Here is a 19961-nt window from a genome sequence, read left to right as displayed (position 1 = left end):
GAGCAATGATGACAAGGACTTGAGATGAAAAGGAAAAGAAAAGGCGGTCGGCACGTAACACATATTAGCGCCTGCAAGACCGCGTGAATACTTCACGCATTGCGTCATGCGTCAAACACAGTGCGGTCATCAGCCAGCGGTTGGCGTGAAACGCATAGCTCCCACAAGACTGTACGAATTCTTTACTCTACTTCATTGGTCAGCGCGGCGCAGCGGCGGCAGTTAACCATCAATGGCATAGCGTTTCGAATTCGTGACAACGTATTTCGGGGTTTTTAAAAATCTTTCCCTGTGCTATGATTTTGCGAAATTTCATTAGTTTTTTCTTTTTTTGAAAAATTGATTCCCTTAACATTAAAATTTTGAAAAAAACAAATTTGGTACTCTTTTTTATGCAAGCTACAAAATAGATTAATTTTCCTTAGAATAGATCCAAAATTAATTCATGCCATAGAGGGTTAAAATTATTAAACCACATTTATGTTTGTTCTTTCATAATTTTTTCGTTCATTTCTTATAAATGGAAGACCTTGTCCACACAGTGATAGGTTTACGGAACTTAACTTTTGCGCTAAGTTCCGTGAACTTTTGCTAGTAGTGTCGACAGTGCTTTCGCAATAAAATGTGTCTAACACGAGTAAACGCGTCTTATGCACCCCTCCCCCTCCGGCACGTTCACTTTATGGTTTTTATTGATGTTTCAAAACGAATGAGAAGGGGGCAGCAAAATACAGGTGGTCCATGAGCGGCAAGTAGGTAAATCCGGCCCTGCGTCTTTCATGCACGTTATACCTAATAAAGTTATTAAAAATGAATTACCTACTTCAATATTATTAATTTCTTTTGTTGTGGGAATGATCATTGAAAAAATGTATAAATTGAGGGACTTTGGAGCACAAGGTGTAGGTATACTTAAGTGCAGTTTTTGCTATTTAAAGAAATTAGTGTTCAAAGTTTAAAAATTACAAGGAGCCTCATGACAGAAAGATAGTTCAAACTCATTTTGATGCTTAAAAGTTGGATCTGAGTGGTGAATTTTTCTCAGAATATCTTTTAAGACCGGTAATTGTACCTACCTAGTTGAAATCATTAATAACTCAATATTTCCAAAATTTGTTTTTATATCCTCCTTGTCTTCAAAGCCCCCTCTCCCAATTATGAAGCCACTCCAGAAACAGAACCAAAATTAAAAGTTAAAGTAATAGATGAGATAAATTTAAGTGACCATAGAGGCCTAATACTAGAATATAACTCTCAATTTAAAAATAATAGCAATAAAAGTCAAACAATCAATAACTGGATACTTGATCCAACAAAATATACAGATTTCTCAAAAGCAGTTAAAGAAATCACAACTAATTATCTTAAAAATACTAATCTTTCCCCAATACTTTGTGAAAAAATAATTATCGAGGCCGCAAACAAAACCTTTAAAATCAAGAACTCAGACACATCAAAATCCTTACCTTATTGGTGGAATCAAGAAATAAAGCAAATCAAGAAAAAATGCATTAAAGCACAAAGAAAGATTACAAGAAAACAAAAAGGAATAAAGAACTCAGCAGAAGATCACCAAAATTTTCAAGAACTCAAAAAGGAACTGAAATATAAAATCAATAAATCAAAGCATGAGAAATGGAATGAAATAATTAAAGACTTAGATAGAGACGTATGGGGGAAAGCATATAAAATATTTAAAAATAAATTGAAACGACCAACAACTTACGATAACAACTCGCTAACAAAACAAGAGTTACTTGAAACCATCGATAAATTATTCCCAGATCACGGATACACACAATGGAAAAGAACACCGATTCCTGAAGATGATATACCCTCGATCACAGACGAAGAACTACATATGGCCCTGAGAAGGCAGAAGAATTACAAGGCCCCAGGACCAGATAATATCATACCTGTTCTCAGTAAAATGTTTATTAACACCAATTTCAAGCCCTATAAAGAAATGATGAACTGTATCCTAAAAAACTGTGATTTTCCAAATACTTGGAAAACAGCTCGACTCGCACTACTTCCAAAACCAACAAAAAAGAATAATTCCCCTAAAGCTTATCGACCTATCTGTATGATTAATTCAATGTCTAAAATTTATGAATTCATCCTGAACAAGAGATTAACTGAATCCTTTACACCAAACTCCGCACAATTCGGCTTCAGAAAGGGAAAGAACACCAGCGACGCAATTCTCAGAATCAAAAAGATATACGATCATCATGTGAAAAACAACAACACACAAAGACGACTTCTATTGCTATTAAATTTAGATATCAAAAATGCATTTAACGCAGTCAGATGGGATGATATAATAGAAACCATGTACAGAAGGAAAATACCAGCGTACCTTATCGAAATAATGAAGGCATATTTGACAGATAGATTCCTAGTATTCCCTGACTTTATGATTAAACTAAATTCTGGTGCAGCGCAAGGAGGCTGTCTTTCCCCTACTATCTGGCTGCTCATATTCGATGAAATACTTAGTCTAAACACAACACCTGAATGTCTTAAACAAGCGTACGCCGACGATACACTACTTATAATAGAAGGATTCGACGAGCAAGATCTTCAATCTAAAACCGAAAAAATTACGAAACAAATTAAACAGAGATTAGAAAATAAAGATTTATTCACCGAAGACAGCAAAACGGAGGCCATCTTACTACATGGTCCAAGAAGAGCAAAAGATGTTACACTGAAGATAGGAGAAGCACAAATCACTGCTCGGTCATCCCTGACTTCCCTTGGTTTCAAAATCACAAGGGCGGTCAGGATGACCGAACACATTAGTGCAGTCTGCGAAAAGGCAAAGAAAGTGGCAACTAACTTCCGCCCATTGATGCCAAATCTTCACGGCCCCACATTTATCAAAAGAAAACTGCTTGTCCATGCGGTACTATCCATAATCTTTTATGGTATTATCACGTGGGCAACAGATTGCAACCTGAAAAAGAACAGAGAAACTATCAGGAAAACAATAAGACCACTGAAAATCTCTCTTTGTTGTGCATACAGAACAACCTCAGATTTTTGCCTTAACATCATATCCGAAATTCCATCAGAGGAAATACTAATAAAAGAAAAGACTCGGAAATACAACAAAGAAGACATCATAGAAATTCAAAAAGACAAAATGACAATGTGGAACCTTGAATGGGAAAGATCTCCAAATAAGTGGATAAAGACAATCATACCTGAAATTCATCTATGGCTTAATAGAAGACACGGGAATCCCGACTTTTATGTAACACAATTCCTCTCTGGCCATGGTGCTTTCGCAGAATACCTACATCGTTTTAAACGAAGAGAAGATCCCTATTGCCCGCTTTGTAAAGACATCGAAAAAGACCCAAAGAATGACTCACCAGAACATACTTTCTTTTCATGCAAACAGAACAAACAACAAAAAGAAGCATTAGAAAGAACACTGAATGAAAAAATAACACCAGACAACATAATGAAGATAATGCTAGATTCTAGGAAAAACTGGACAGAGGTCTACAAATACATTAAAAACATTCTAATAAGCAAACAAGCAGCACTGAATGAAGAACAACAGATAACTTTAGTTACCAACCCCTTCCCCCTCGATGATATACCAATAGGTGATTCCGAGGTTACCAAGAAATCATAATTCAATCAAGACGAACAAGAAACATCAGGAAACTTCTCAAGAAACCGTATCATGTATCAACTGCATAATAATATGTAAATAGTATGTAACTCTACAAAGGGAACATAATTCTAAAGGGGTGAAATTATTCTAAAAATGTAAATTAATCATATAGGTTTCTTTTCAGAATGTATTTACAGGCCTTCGAGCTATGGCCTGTCTCCCATAGTTTCAACTTGTAAATAACCTAATAAATATTGATTTCTATAAAAAAAAAAAAAAAAAAAAAAAAAAAATTATGAAGCCACTTCCTGCTTAAAAAAGCCAAAACTATACTAGGCCCAAGCCTTCCTGTATTTGATTTTTGAGCCAAATAAATGTCATAAAATTTAAAAGTTTGAGGAAATAGTTTCAAATTTAATTTTTAAAGCATCGCTCAATTTATGGTCGAATCAAACATTCAGAATTTTTTTATCATCTATGTTTCTGATTCATCGGTTTATTTTTTGTTGTATAGGTATTTGCAAAGCATGCAATAAAATCAAATGCTGCCGATCTGTGGTTTGATGAAAAGCGACAACCAGTATGGAAGAGCAAAGAGCTGAGCATAAATGAGTGCCAGGAAGAGTTGAAAGCCATGCAGTCGGAGCCTATAGGTGATACAAATGTAACCTTTCACGATGTGCTAATGGGCAACCAATCTCGCATCGCAGCATATGTCCGCAACCATGATATTGTCCAAATCCTCAACTCATACCATTTCAAGCACAGGTATTCATCTTTTTTAAAAGCTTATTTTCACGCGAGTTACCAACCAGGAACGCCCTTAAGTTGTTTCAAATTAATTGAACTTTATACAGGGTTATGCAAAAGTCACACACCACTGGCCATGAGGAGGGTGGCCATTTGAAATTTTTGAGTTCCTCCCCGCCCCCTCCCCCTGAGGGGATAAAAAGCTGGAAAGTACCTAAAAAAATTTCCTTCTTGATATGAGAAAAGATGTCTTAAACCACAAATCGATATCATAATTAGAACTAAAGTTATGACCTGTGGTTTGAATACCCCTGTACATTGCAATGAAAAACAAATTGCACTACAATACCCTAATATCAGTTATAGGCATTTGACTAGGTTCTAGAAACATGAAAATTGTCCGAGGAAAAACCTTATTTTAAGAAATGTTACGTCTCTTTTCTTTAATTATTCTCACACACCTGAAAATTTTAAAGAAAAATACAAAGCTCCTCAATTATAAAGATTTTTTTAGAAGAAAATTTGGCAAAATTCGAATTTTCATTTGTTCTTCCTTAGCTTAACAGGGTCGTCATAATACAACCACAGTTTTTTTTAATTCTTCCTTACTTGCAACAAAAATGAGCCGTTGAAAACTAAAATCATTTTGCCTTTTTAGTGGTTATAATACCTATTTTGCAACCTCAAAAGACTTCTGGTGCCAAGAAACACACAGTCTGGTGCACATTTGAAAGAATGCAAACAACTTTCGAGTGCCTTCCTCTGTTATTTGAATCTCTAGAACTGGAAATTTCATCCAAAGTTTAGCAAATAATTCATTGTAATGAAAAGAAAAAGACTCTTGGTGGAAATTTTGTTCAAAGGTCAGGGAAAATTCGGAAATTTTGGAGTCAGGGAATATCGAAAAAAGTCAAGGAAAGTCGGGGCATTGGAAAGTGATGGAATTATAGACACCCTGATATTACCAGCAACCAAATAAAATTGTAACTAATGCATATGTATTGCTAAGTTTTGTCACAAATACAACTCAATTTTAACTAGTTTTGAAGCTTCAGAGTCTCAAATTTAAATTGGTACCAGCTTTGTTGCATTAAAGCTGAAAAAACTGATTACATTAGCACTCAATACTCTTCCCTATTTTCAGGTTTCCAATCTATGGTGATGCAGTGCGATACCAGTTCCAGAAGGGCACTCTGCGCAAGGAACTGTTGGAGACAGGGATGATAACATGCGGAATACTCTTCAACAAGTATTGTGTGTTACCTGATGATGTTAAAGAAAAGATCCTGAATTACACTAGCAATAAGGACCTTATTACACTTATAAATCTATTCAGGAGTGAGCGACCTCCGGATGAGACCTCTCTGGAGAATAGCGGCGGTCTCCTTTCCCGAATGATCCTCCAGCTACAGCACTATTTCTTACCCATTTTTAGACGTCGCCATTGTGATCACATGGAATTTTGATAAAGGATGAAAAGCTCTGCCGACTGTGATAGATTTTGAAGCCAAGTTTAACTGACTGATAGGTAGCCGATTTTAGAGTATCGATGGCTAAATTGCAAAACTATGTAGGTATCTCCGTTTGCTACATTGCAGACTTCCTGTCATACTTCAAAACTAGTCAACATAATTTCTTGAAAACTGCCTTGATAATCCTCGTCAGTGACAGAATATTCGATAAACATTTCAAGCTATGAAGTTGGCTTGATTTTCTTCAAGAAAATAAAATAGGAGCAGAAATTTTGACAAACCAAATGGAGATACATGGTTTTGCACACTTTGGCCATCAATATGCTCAGCATGGTTATTAGTATGTAAGTGAAGTGACTGATGGACCAATTTGAAACAAGGTACAATTTAAGTATTTTAATGTATGTCTCTCCAGAATTTCAAGAAGAACACGATTTGCGCAACAAAAACTGACATTAACTTCAAACTAAGATAATAGGTAACGTTTTTATTTCCCAACAAATTTGTATTTCCTACTCACGAGAAAAGCCTGAGTCTATGTGAATCGAATTGCTCACTTCAAAGGTATTGGCAGGCTTCTTAATCAAGTTTCCTGCCCTGCCTTGTGTCGTTCCAAGAGTAAACAGTGTGGATCAGCTGAGCCACAGCGTCGAGATTGAGGTTGCCGTATCCTCATATTGCAGAGACTGTTGCTGTGCCGTTCCATGTGCAAATTAACCCAAGTACCTAGATAATGGTTTTTTCCTTAGCCAGAAGGTTGAATTTATGCATCTATTAACATTAATATCTCAGTTAGGGGGTCGTATTTCCAGTAGTTTTTGTTTCACAAATCAAGTTCTAGGTAACATTTTGATGAAAAAACCTACATCATAATCCTTGAATTTACACGTTGTCTAATGGTCCATTATCCTTACCTAGTGGAATTAGAGAAAGGGTATGTGGACAAAAATTTAGTAATATTACAAAAATCAAGTTCCTGTATCAGCATTGTTCTTCGCTATTGCTCCCCTCTAGCGGTGACTATTGAAAATTGTTCTGCAAAAAAACAAAACTCAAAAAGAAAACGCTGTTCTCGCTTATACGCTGAGAAGCGTTCTTCTTTCACGCAATTTTAACTTAAAAAAGAATCTAACTCTATGCGATTTTCCTCTAATTTTCAGAAGTTAAAAACAACTTCTGAAAATTTGCGTTCAAATTCAGTAAATGTTTCTATCAACAAATCATTCAACTGCAAATTATTTACATACTTAATTTCTGTACCTTTGAAAAATAATTGGAGCAGAATACAATATTTAATTACAAATTATGAACAAGTTTACATTTCCAGTACAAGTAAAGATAACTCAGTCACCTGGTTTTCCACTTTGCAAAGTAAAGTCCAAATATTCTTTTGGGTAGAGATTCCAACGATTGCATGAGCACTCATTGAATTCTCAGAATCTTGCCATTGAAAGAAAGATATGTCTTCTTAGCTATGCAGTTAATGATAACTGTTTATTTCAAGTGAAATTAAAGTATTAATTAGGTACTTGCAGGCTCCCACTCTAAATTAAATGATTTTTTCTTGTTCCACTTGGTCCTGCACATGTTTTTCCTTCCAATATTGTGCGTTTAATTTGAATTTTTGACTTCAAGCGGGTTAATAGGCAAGGACGTTCAACTTTTTGTTAGCAAAGTTGTTTATGATATAAGTTCCGCCGTTTCAAGTTGTTTTTTTATAGTTCATTTGTTTTTATTTGTGATTGTTTCTCTCAATACAAAGAAATACACGAATGTTGGACATTAATTGCATTCTCATATTCACTAAGTCACTTTTAAGTTCAGTTTCTCCAGTAAAATTGGAGATTAGACATTGATAAGTCCTCTGCATTTTACAACACAATGGCTCAGTTCATATCAGTTTGTAATGACTCTGACCTTGTTCTTGACCTACCTACACAGAAAACAATAGTTGGAAACTCATGAATTTCTCACTGTTTTCAAAAATAAAAGCACCTCAAAACCAAATTTATGCAAGTTCACAAAAATTGATAAAGAATGGTCTAGTTTTTGAGGATATGTGTCGCACAAGGAAAAGATGAACTCTCTCAAATTACATAAGAAGATATTTATTGAGGAATAATGATATGCTTCTCATTTCTTTTCGCTTAAAAGGAAAAACTTAAATTCTACATTCAATTGGACAGTTCACCTAGAGCCTGTTTTTTGGAGGTGCACATTATACGAGAATTTAGGGACACCTGAGTTTCACAGTTTTCGGAAGTGGCGGATAGGATTACTGGAGACTCAATTTTAATCTGGTGAGAAGAGAAGACTCCTCCAACCAACAACCGCACAAAAAGTGAGTGCTCCCAAGATCATTTAAACATAAAACTCATTCTAAAAAAAAAATTACTTTAAAATGATAATATTTTCTTCAAAAAGATCGACCACTTTTGGCTCGTAAAAATGTTGAATAATAGTGACCTTAAGTTCATTCGGCCAGGCCTGACTGAAGAAGGCCTTCCCTCCACGGGAGTTTTTAGGAAATTTGTTGCAGTTCCAGAGAGTAGGCACTAGCTTTTCTTTCCAGAGCCTAAATCAGCCAACCCATGTAGCAGAATTTCAAGATTGATAGTGATAAGTGAGCTATTTTTAGTCAATTTATTGTCTGTTTATTGCTCTGAAAATTCTACTGAATAGCAATTTTAATGTACATTAGAAATACAAACTTGCTATGAATGGTCATGTTCCATTTTTTAAAGTGAAATAGCTATTTATTAGCAATTTATCATCATGAGACGGCTATTTTTGAAAACTTGTTTTGAATTTTCAATAGCTACTTAATTGGATTGCATTTTGCAAAAAGGAACCAAGTGCATTCCAATGTTGCTGGGATTGTGCAACATACATGCTTTGCAGTAAAATTACTATAATTACAACGAAAATCGGATTTACAAAGGTGATTTTCGTCTTGAATTCATAGTTTATTTAGAGTAAAGGCAAAACTTGTATCGATGATCGGTCTATATTTGCAGGGTGAAGAAAGTTGCACAATCTTAGCGACCCTGGAATGCTCCTGGTCCCTTTTTGCAAAATGCAATCCAATTGCCATCTATCACTATCGAATTCCTAGAGTTGAAAACTCTGCTACCTAGGAATACAATATTAAAGAAGAGAATAAAAAAAGACTTTTTATGAAGGTCTCAGGCCGTTCTTTCAATGTGCTTTAAAATTATACGTTTTTAAATGGATTTAATTTTACCACCATTTTTGAAAAAAAGTCGAATGAGCTCATGGTTCGTGAGCCTTAAACGAATTTTATAGTAGAAGGCACCTCTTCCTCCTGTCTTCCTCTCATGAAAAATAGTCATGTTCCACATTACATCCAGGTTGATTGCTGAAAACCCTGCACATAAATGCAGAAACTATTTTATTTGTTCTCTAATGCTCCGGCGGGAATTCAACAAAATCCACAAACATTTTCAATCCAACTAATTTTGGAGGAAAATATGGTTTCAACAAAAAAACATTACTCTCTTGTTACTTCCAGTAATTGCATTACTTTGCTTAGTGCCTGGGTCAGTAGCATGTAAATGTGGAGGAAACGGGCACAGAATTTTTGAGAATCACTAGGAAGGAGGAGAAGGGTGTCCTATATCCTGATTAAAGTCCACGCCAAATAACAAGTTTATGCACTCTTGCAGTACCTCAAGATCATTTGTCTTCAGTTTAACATTGCAAGTAAATATAAGAATTACAATGGCTGATCTTCTATCACACTCTAACAGTACATAAACTTGTTTGATGGGGACTCTGCCGTGTAATCAATATTGTCATCCCCTTACTATGAATTACAAACAGGGTTACAGGCAAAAAAAAATATTTCTGCGTAACTGCACTAGTTTTAAAACCCCTGTTTCATGAATATTTCAGGTTTTTTGGTAGCAGCGAAGTTAAAACAGCCTACAAACAATGGGAAAAGCTGCTATTATCACACTTGCTTTATTGAAAACCTCATACTTGCTGTCATCATTTTTAGAGGTGCATGCAGCAGACTCCTTGCCGCAGTATACTCAAGCACCAAACACATGCCCAAACGATACTTTTTCATGCGTCTACTGTGCTCCTACTAGCTTGAGAATAGTTAACGCTTTGCTACTCATAGGCGGAGCCAGTGATGTTGTCGTCAAGAAGGCAGTTGAACAAGTTCAGGCAGTAAATGCAGTTCTGTGCTCTTATGCGAATCCAAAAGTCTCATGTCAGGCCTGTGCAAAAGGTGTTGAGGTAGCGGATAACGGGAACTCGCTCAAAGCGATTACAGAGATTATTACAGCTGCTATTCCCAATGCTAAAACAGAGGGGATTGCTCTGTCAGGGAAGCTGGCCTATGTAACAACAGTAGGGGAGTGCTGTTCAAGCAATCCAAAAACGGATGTCATGTTGAGACAACTGAACACACAATACCTTAGGGGTCGAAACTTCACTGCTCAATCATGCACCTATGTTAACTGCTCTACAAATAGTTATGTATGTGGTTCTCAGTGCAGCTCATCAACTTATGGAGATGACATAACTGGGACAGCTAACAACTAGTATAACATCTGGTATACTGGTGGATTACCCACCTACTTAGAGGCAAATCACAGAATTTACTTTTTTTGTTTTGAGAATTTTTGTATCAGAATATTCGTATGCACTACTTCAGGTGGTCCTTAACTGAATGAAACTATTCCTTCGCAAGCCTCAGAATTTTTCATCATATTCCATTCTTATGCAGAAAACAATGACAGTTTTTTTTTATGTGTACAATCTTTGTCTGTCTGATAGGAGCATTGAATTCTTTTAAAAATTCGAATTTACATTCAGGTTCTCTCACAAGCGGAGGAAACATGGGGGAACGAAAACACTTGAAGCAAAAAGCAGCAGAAAAAATGTATTTCTTTTTTCATTCAATTGAAATATATACTTATTCAATTCCAGAAAGATTATGGCACCTAAGCATTGAACTTCAAAAGACAAAAAAATTACCTCAAAAATTCAATATTTTCCAGAGTACATACCCGTAAAATTTGTTTCAAGTCTCTGAAATTTAATATATTCTCACCTTCCAGCCAAAGTATCACAAGCTTTTTGCTTCGACTTGTCGCACTTGTCCAATTTTTTTGCTGGAACAACTAATGAACATCATCACTTAAAAATTTCACCTAAGTACCATTTCTTGTATCATCAAGATTAATCTCTGAATTTTTCATGGAAGTGTGCAGAAGCTTTGAAGAAAAAATTCCAACAATAATGGGATGCCCAGCAACATCTGTGATGTTTTAGCGGGAAGGAGACGATTTCAAATATTTATAATTTAAGAAATTCGAATAGGTAAGTAGTCCCTTTAACTGTGATAACGTTCGTTAGAAATGAGAGTTGCACATGAAAGAATTAACTCGACAAACTGGATAGCGGGCGGTTTTGCATGATTGAAGGTTATTGATGCTTCATGAAAATAACATTATTGTGATAGAGCCTCCCTCTATAACTCAGTCCAAAGAGTTAGATTGACTTAAGGAAGATAACACACTTAGACGATTGGTGCACAGATTTCTATAAAATCGAGGTTAAACTTTCAATTCTAGGCCTTGGCAAGAATTACAACAGTCCTTTTCAAATTCATAATATCTGTAGGGCTGAGAAAATTGATAATTTTTTCTTTAATTTCATCAGGTAGAGCTTTGAAGTGGCAGGACAAGATCTTGAAGCTCTTGAAGCCTTCTTCCTGAAATACCTTCCAATTTTTTCCTTTTTCTAAATGGTATTTCATTATGTTACCAAACTCTGGGAACTGTTCGCTAAATTCTAAAGAACTGAGACCTACTGCAATTGATTCATTTTCAAGCAGCCTGGCGATTTTTTTTTCTTTGCTTGTCAAAATATCAAACAGTGATACTCCAGTTTCAGCAATCTGAAAACTTATCAGTCGAATCACCTCTTTTTCACAAACTTTCCTAAATTTGACAAGGCGGCGTTTTCCTCCCCGCCAGATAGATTCAACTACATTTTCTGAATCAGGAATTTGCAGGAGTGTTGCTACTTTAACCAAATGGCGAGAGAAAACCCAATTAATATTGTCCCATGTTCTGCCCAGCTCGTGGAAATAATGAGGACACTCTTTAATAAGGTCTTCAGGTATGCCACAGGTAGCATCATGGAGAGCTTTATCTTGAAATATCGAGGAGTCCACAAAACAGCATTCCAGAAAATATTGAAAGACGGGAACATACGACCTTTCCAGGATCAATTTTAGGATAGGGTTGCGCTCGTACTTCCCCTCAACCTGAGCTCCGTACTTCAAAAACAACTGCAAACCAGCCTGGTGAAGTTCGAAGACACTATCTCCGGCTGGGTCTTGCAGGTATCTGAGGAGAGGTGATTTTCCATCTCTATCTAGGGCATTTACATCAGCACCACTTTCAAGGAGAATCTTTGCCGAATCTAGATGTCTGGCATAATGCAATGGAGTACGAAGTTCACTGTCCTTAAGATTGACATTGGCACCCCTATCAATGAAAAGTTTAACTATGCGCTCAGAGCCACTAGAAACGGCTTGGTGTAGTGGTGTACAACCTAGAGCATTATTTTTGCACTGGATGTCTGCACCATTATCCAGTAACAAAATCACAAGGGCTAAGTGACCTGTTCTTGCGGCCATGTGTAATAGGTTCCCATGTATATTATTAAACTTACAAGGGATATCAGGTCTTCGGCTAGAAATTTGCTCGATGACTTTCAGGTTCTCATCATCAAGGGCAGAGTGAATTTTATCGTACTCTCCTTCTTTGATTTGTTCTGGGTTGACGCCAAGAAGCCTTTGGACGTCACTATGACAGCTGGCAGAGGTAGCTACATAAAGTGGGTCCAGAGTGGCTGATGGACTGCCATCCAAGAGAATTTCCAGAACAAGCAGCTCGTTCACTTTTGAGAGAAGAGCAAGGACACTTTCACCATTGAGGATAGCGATGTTTTTACGCTCAAAAAGTCTAAGTATATTGGTGTGTTCCCTCAAGAAATTGTCAGGCAAAAGAGCGTAAGCCACGTTCCCTGATGAGGCTGACGATGCACTGTTTGAGGTGGCTGGAGACTGGTTATTGATTGTAAAGATTAGGCATTGAAATAGGGGATGGCTTGACATGGTTCAATATTTGTTAAAACTGAAACACAAAAAGCATCATAGACTTAATTTCAAACTACGTATATTCCCAAGTTTAAAAGGGGGAAGTATGGGGTGTGATTTTTTGAGACCTCCAATGCCAATCATAATTCAGCTGTGATTGAGTAAAATTGAATTGGCTACCTCAAAGTTAAAAAATCTTCATGAATTTAAGACTCGTTATGCAATAAAGATACTAATAACATGAAAAAGTGTGTCTGAACGCTTTTGCAGTAAATACTTTCTAATTTGACTTCAAAATAACCAAATTATACGTTAGCATAATCTTATCTGCCTTTTTATCTGGAGGAAGACCCCAGTGTTAAAAAACTCAAAATTAAGATAATGATACCACTGCTTGGACTAGTTTTTTATAGTGATTTTGTAGCAGAAAATTCCCAGAAATGTCGAACCTAACTAGAGTTATGATGGTTTTAAGTCAACAGTTGAAAAACTGTAGTGTGGAGATAGTTCTACCCAAAGTTTTGACAAATTTCATGAAAATTTTTCACCCTGGTGCAACTCTACATCTTCAATTAACACAAAAATAAACTAAACCATTTAAAAATGGAAACCACTGGTGAAAATTCAAATCTAGAATTTACCCCCAAACTGACCAAAATATAAAGAAATTGGACCGCGTTAAGCAGGAAGAAACCATGCCACATCAGCCATTGCCAAATTTCATTGGGCAATTTCATTTTTTACAAGAAAACAACAGTGCGAATTTTTGTGCAAATTTAAGTAATTATCAAAGGAATCTACACAAACGTCCTCTTGTAAAAAATTATATTGTCAGGTTAAATTTGGCAATAGGTGATGTGGCTTGGTTCTTTTCTTCTAACGCAATCCAATTTGGCTCATTACAATAACGTGTCTTTTCCTCCTGAAGGTCATATATTGATAGCCAAAGTGCGAAACCACATACCTAGATTTATGATGTTACTGACTTCCTGTCATACCTAATTTTTTTTTTTTGAAAACTAGTCCACGTAATTTCTTGAAATCCTCGTTGCTTCTTCTATGTGAGTAAAATATTTTGTATAAATTTCAAGCTATGAGTTGGCTTACTTCTCTTCAAAAAATAGGATAAAAACAGAAATTTTGGAATTCAGCAAAGGAGGTACGTGGCTTAGCACTTAGGCCATCGATGTTCAACTACTTAAATTTTTGAAAGCAGAAATTCTGGCCAAATTTCTACAAGATATTGATAAAAGGCAAATGATAAAAATGTGACGTCATTCTGGAAATACTTCTGGTAATGCTATTAGCTCATCAAAATTATATGTTCTCTTCAAAGCAAGATTTTAATAGTAATAATAATTGAAAAGTGCTGTGAACGATTGAGAGACCAGAAAAAGTAAGCGGACGAAATTATTTGTTGCTTAAACAATTTTATTTAAAAGATCAACAATGCCTTACAACAAAGCAAAACAAATAGCTTTTTACAATTGAGAGGAGTTATGAATGGAACAGATGAGGGGTGTTAAGGACAAGAACAGTTTACGCTGAAACCTTACAAAGAATACAATCATCAAATAAAAATTATAACGAGTATCAATGAGAAAGATGAATCAGAATGTGTTTTGATGATTAACACTTCCAGATCTGCAAAATAATGACACTGATTCAAATATCAAATTTTCTCAAAGCGACATTTGGTTTCTTCAAAAAAAAATTTCACAGGGTGATTCAAAAGTCCCGTACCACCCTTTTAATCCCTACAGCTCTTCCTTCTTCACAGGGGTGGTCCTCCTAAAAATTTGAGAATCCCAAACGTTGTTTCCTTTGATCTAGGAGCACTGACACAATCCCAAGTCTCTATTTTAATTTACAGTACTCTTTTTAGTTTCTTTATTTTAAATTAAATTATCAAGTTACAGGGGTATTGATGGTGGTGAGAGACGTTTTAATCACCCTGTGTAAGAAGGATCAATCTGGAGAGGGGCACTTGTCCAGCTGGTGTTGCTTTGACTGCAACTTTGCCATCATCTAACTGTGATTTCAAGTCACAAAACTTCACACAAAAGCATTGAAATAATTTGCAGGGCAACCATGCGAACATAAATGCTGCCAAGTCTAACTAATAAAAAAACACATAAAAAACTGGACGGTCTTGATGACTCTGACTGAATATGTGCACTCTTCCCAAATGGTTCTTCATAAGGTGCCTACAAAACTGTTGCTTCTACCATACTCTCATAAGTTCACTCAAAGACCGGTTTTATGTGATTTATGCTTGCATTTTAGTCACTAGAAAAATGTCTTCTAAATACTTCATTTGGTAAATCATTTCAATTTGCACTGATGAACAGTGGTTGCAACCTTGACTGAATGGTTGTCTGGTGCTATGCATCCTCAACACATGAGCGGTCAAAGTGCCTTTCATTTGGAAAAAGGCTGGGCATGGCTCACGTTTATGTGATAAAAGAACAACTTAATTTGGGGAAAAGGCTGCAAATAAAGAAAAAGGAATAAACAAAACCCGGAACGTTTCAAAAAAATTGCAATTTCATTTTCAACCGGAAAATAAATTAAAAACAAAAACGAACCGTCGCTGCGCTGTTATTGCGAGACCGAGATATGTTTATGTGATACACCATTGCACTTCAGCATGAGCTTGTGAGCCAAGCTCCTGTTTGATAGCTGCTGCAATAGAGCATCTGGTTCTTTATCAATGTGATATAATGCTTCGAACTATTTTCTATGGATCATTATATGTTTCTTCAGATCATCTGATTGGGCAAAGGAGGCTGAGCAAATATTGCAAGCGAGAGAGCGTTCGCTATTGTGAGCAAGAATATGCTTTCCTAGTCTCTTGTTTTAGAACAAAAGAGGCCAAGCGATGACTGCGATCGAACTGTTTCCCACTTGCATTTTGCGTGTTGCGATGTATAATGAGGGCTGCCTTACTGTAGAATATTACAGAGCAAAAATTGCGACTGACCTTTGGCTAATCTTTGATCTTTTTCCACCATGATTACGTTAGAGGCAATAATTGATTTGGGTGAGCCTTCCGCGGTTGATGATTGTGGATTGGATTCATCACTGATGTCCGAAGGATCTTTTCCTACCTAAATGATTTCTGCAACACGAGGATCCTGCATTAAATGCAGAGGCTGCTCTGGTAAACAAGATTCTTGTTCTGTTTCGTCTGCGTCCCGAGGCACTCAACTTTAATGTTATCGCTGAGATGCAAGTCTGGTTCATCTTATGTTATTTCGTCTTTGATCTGGCTTAGCATGGCAGTGGTGCAATTTATTTCAAGCAGCCTTGGTGGAGGGCATCTTTCAGGAAAATATAGGGGATCTTCCCTTTCAATCGACTGCGTACAGCGATCTCCTAACTCACTCTCACAGGGCTCAATGGACAAAGTCGACATATCGGAGGTATTGGAAGCTTCACCCTGTGTAGGGCAGGCATTGAAAGTAAACTCTGAGAACATCATAGAGGGTTCAGTTGATGGAGCTGACAAATTAGAGATACTAGAGACTGTAGCTTGCATGAGCACCATTCACGGCATATACGACAGCCCTTGGAAGAGGGCTTAAAGGAGATGACCAACAATTATCAAAGCCGAGATCCTAATTATTTAAGACGATATTAGCATTGGGGACACATCTGATAGGTGTCAGTAGGTATTTACATCAACACCCTTGCATAAAATACACAGTATAACCAACCTCTAAGTTTGGACTTGACGAAATCATTTTGTAACTTACATCTGATAGATTTGCTGCAACACTGGCTCATTAAAAGTTTAGCCGTTGTTCAGATTGGCTTTCTGCAAGACTTTCATCCGTTTAACACCCTGAACAGAATAAATGCATACTATCAAAGAATGTCATTGTTAAAAAACATACTTATGACTGACTCTTTTTAAAAGATGAGCAGGCACGAAGCAAGTGAAACTGAGATTAACTGAGGTTTTTTTTTAAAAAAAAACTTGTGTTTAGCTTCCTCCACCTACTTCCTCGATTTTATGAAGTCAGATAGTCGAAATGTAAGGCTGGTGCTAGCAAAATGTATTAGTTGAAAAAAAAAAAAAATATGAGTGTTTATGAGAGTTGTTTGCTTTTTGAAATTATAGAATGTATTAGAGCTATTTGAACGTATTTATGTAAAAAGGAACTATGTGCATAGGAATTTATGTGAAACATGGCTCCTTTCAGCATAACTACATCCATTCGGAGGTATTTATGCTGGAGGAAACCGTGTCAAATTAATTGAATTAAAAGGAACTACGTACATAGAATAAGCAGGCTTTGGATTTAAATCATTTGCATACACTTCTTTCCAACATAAACTGGTTCATATAAACAGCCAGACTGTTTTCAAAATTTTCCAAATAAGAAAGAAGGTACCTAAAGCCTTCCTTCAATGGATAAATAGAATTCCTCATAATGTACAGAGCTTTTTTGGTCGAGAGGCTTTGCATTATCCGGCAGCTCTTAAATCCCATTCTTAAAAAGGTTGGTTTAAATAACTTTTAACGTTTTTTAGACTTTTTATCCTTACCGTAGATCCTGAATGACAACTTCAATTCAAGGAAGATAAAATTTTAGAAGTTAATAACAATTTTTTACCTTCGGAACTTATTTTTAGACTACATTATAGTGATAAATTTAAAGAAAATTGCGGTCGAGGTTGAGCTCCCCTAAGACTCAGCACTTCTTGTACGGTCTATGATAGCACAAAAACAATTAATTTTGACCTTGCCGTACCGTATACCATACAAAAAGTGCTAAATCTTAGGGAAACTCAACTTTAGACGGCAATTTTCTTTCAATTTATCATGAATATAATACAGTCTAAAAATAAGTTCTGAAGGTAAAAAATTGTCATTAACATTTAAAATTTTATTTTCCTTGAATTTAAGTTGTTGTTCAGGGTCTACGGTAAGGACAAAAATTCTAAAAACTGATAAAAGTTATTTGAGCCAACCCAATAAATGTTTCCTCATACGAAACAAGAAAAATCTTTTTCTGCACATATAAATGATTGACACTTTTAGAATAATGTATTGTTTGTTTGGAAAAGTGAACCATTGGTGAAAATAAATATTTGGAAGGCAAAATGCACTTCTTTCATAGCAGATACAAAGAGAAAAAAAGGACGATTAAGGGTTTGACCAGGAAAGGATGTAGGTGCCATCGAAGCCTCATGAATGGAGAAAAACACTACCTATCATTATTTTCAGCCTGATCAAATGGAACTTGACGCACTATAGAGGGTAAAAACTGGTCAAAAGGCCAAGTAACGAATCAAACGAGTGCTGGGCCCACCATTTTTCATCAATCCTACAAGAGCTTTGCTACTTCAACTTCCATTTGGAGCGCACAGTTCTATTGAGGATCATAAAGTCAACAGGGCTAAACTGAGTCAGGATCATTTCTCTTAGTTCATAAGGTAGTCGCACATACTGACTGGACAAGGCGTCAAAGTTTATACTTCCCTGCTTCAAGAAACTTCGAATATTTTTAGCTTTTTCGAGATGGTATCTTATGATATTACCGTAGATGGGAAACTTTTCATCCAGTTCCTTATCTTTGATGTTTATCACCTTCGCCACCAAATCATTTTCCATCAGGCGAGACACTTTACGTTCGTTGGTGAGCAAAATATCGAATAAGGACAATTGGGGATCAGAGCACATTCGATTTTTTAAACTTTCCACTTCTGCTTCACACAGACTTTTGAATTTGGCAAGACTAGTCATTCCTGTCCAGAGTGAATTGATGACATTGTCAAAGAGAGGACTCTGATGAAGAGTAATTATTTTGACCACATGGTGAGGCAGCATTTTATGCATTGCAGACAAGTCTTTAGATACCATGCTGAAACACACACGAGACACATCTGTGTGAACTGACGTTCCTTTCAAGAGAGCAGGGTCTGTGAAGCAGCTTTCAAGGAGGTACAGGAATGTTTCCGGCCTCTGCGCTTTGTATGCAGTTCTCAGGACTGACTTGTCCCTGTCTTCCAAACGAGATCCATACGTCAAAAACAACTTCACAAAATTTGATCGATCCGAGGTGAGATTAGATTCAGCTACAGTGATTATTCTGGACAGAGGTGTTACCGCATCACCATCCATACTATTAACATCTGCACCGTTTTCCAGAAGAGTCTTTGCTACATCAAAGTGGTTAACATAGTGCAGCGGGGAACAACCGTTCAGATCCTTAGCGTTGAGATCAGCACCTTTGTCAGCAAGCAGCTGAACGATTGACGCAAAACCACCAAACACAGCATGGTGCACAGCTGTGTACTTGTGAAATTCATCCTTGCAATTGACTTCTGCACCATGGTTCAGCAGAGAACTCACAAGTGCTAGCTGACCCGTTTTAGCAGCCATGTGCAAGAGATATCCATTACGGTATGGGCCGAAATTGCAAGGAATGTCAGTTCTGCAGCTGAAAAGTCGTTCAAGGAGCTTTAAATTATAGTCATCAATAACAGGGTGGATGCATTTCACCTGCCTGTTGCCAACAGTTGAAATTGGAATATTTAAAAGACTTGCGATGGTGTTTTTACTGTCCAAACAACGATAAACACACAGTTGAGGTAAAGAAAATGGATTTCTTTGAACAAGAAGAATTTCAATGCTACGCAGCGAGTGAACCTCCGGAAGCAAGATGGACACATTTTCATCATTAAGGACATGAATTTGTCGTTCTTGAAAAAATCTCAGCATACCAGGATGATCTGTGGTGAAGCCAGTGGGCAAAAAAGCATACGCTGAGGCTTCTACTGTGCTTGTTCCTGGATTGTAAAGCATATGTTCGTCAACAAAGAACTTCTTTCTCCTTTGTAAGAAGATAAGGCCTTGCACATAGTGTGCCATGATACAACTGCTAAATGGACTGAAACACAAAAAGCATCAGAGGGCTCTAGGTAAAATTTAAGATGGAAATCTACTAAG

The 19961-nt window shown here is 36.6% G+C and overlaps 3 protein-coding genes across 3 annotated transcripts in view; 2 read left to right on the top strand and 1 right to left on the bottom strand.

Moving 5' to 3' along the window:
• LOC109034654 (uncharacterized) overlaps window positions 1–7642 on the top strand; it is a 71307-nt gene extending 63665 nt beyond the window's left edge. The window contains exons 9-10 of the mRNA XM_072304460.1: window positions 4149–4402; window positions 5529–7642. Of these exons, the coding sequence (XP_072160561.1) occupies window positions 4149–4402; window positions 5529–5850 (576 nt within the window). The 3' untranslated portion in view covers window positions 5851–7642. The remainder of the gene's footprint in view (window positions 1–4148; window positions 4403–5528) is intronic.
• Window positions 7643–7852: 210 nt separating this feature from the next.
• LOC140225354 (uncharacterized) lies at window positions 7853–10577 on the top strand. Its single transcript, XM_072303906.1, has 2 exons — window positions 7853–8197; window positions 9772–10577. Exon 2 carries the CDS (start codon window positions 9811–9813, stop codon window positions 10429–10431), a length of 621 nt encoding a protein of 206 aa, XP_072160007.1. The 5' UTR covers window positions 7853–8197; window positions 9772–9810; the 3' UTR covers window positions 10432–10577.
• Window positions 10578–10757: 180 nt separating this feature from the next.
• The window catches only part of LOC109034653 (uncharacterized), a 30229-nt gene continuing 21025 nt past the window's right edge, over window positions 10758–19961 (bottom strand). Inside the window, exons 5-6 of the mRNA XM_072304459.1 lie at window positions 18355–19902; window positions 10758–13022 (exon numbers count right to left, since the gene is read on the bottom strand). Coding sequence (XP_072160560.1) covers window positions 11462–13022; window positions 18355–19902 — 3109 coding nt within the window. The 3' untranslated portion in view covers window positions 10758–11461. The remainder of the gene's footprint in view (window positions 13023–18354; window positions 19903–19961) is intronic.

Source organism: Bemisia tabaci, chromosome 9 (genome assembly GCF_918797505.1).
Source record: "Bemisia tabaci chromosome 9, PGI_BMITA_v3".
NCBI lineage: Eukaryota > Metazoa > Arthropoda > Insecta > Hemiptera > Aleyrodidae > Bemisia > Bemisia tabaci.
This window is presented reverse-complemented; position numbering and strand designations above follow the sequence as displayed.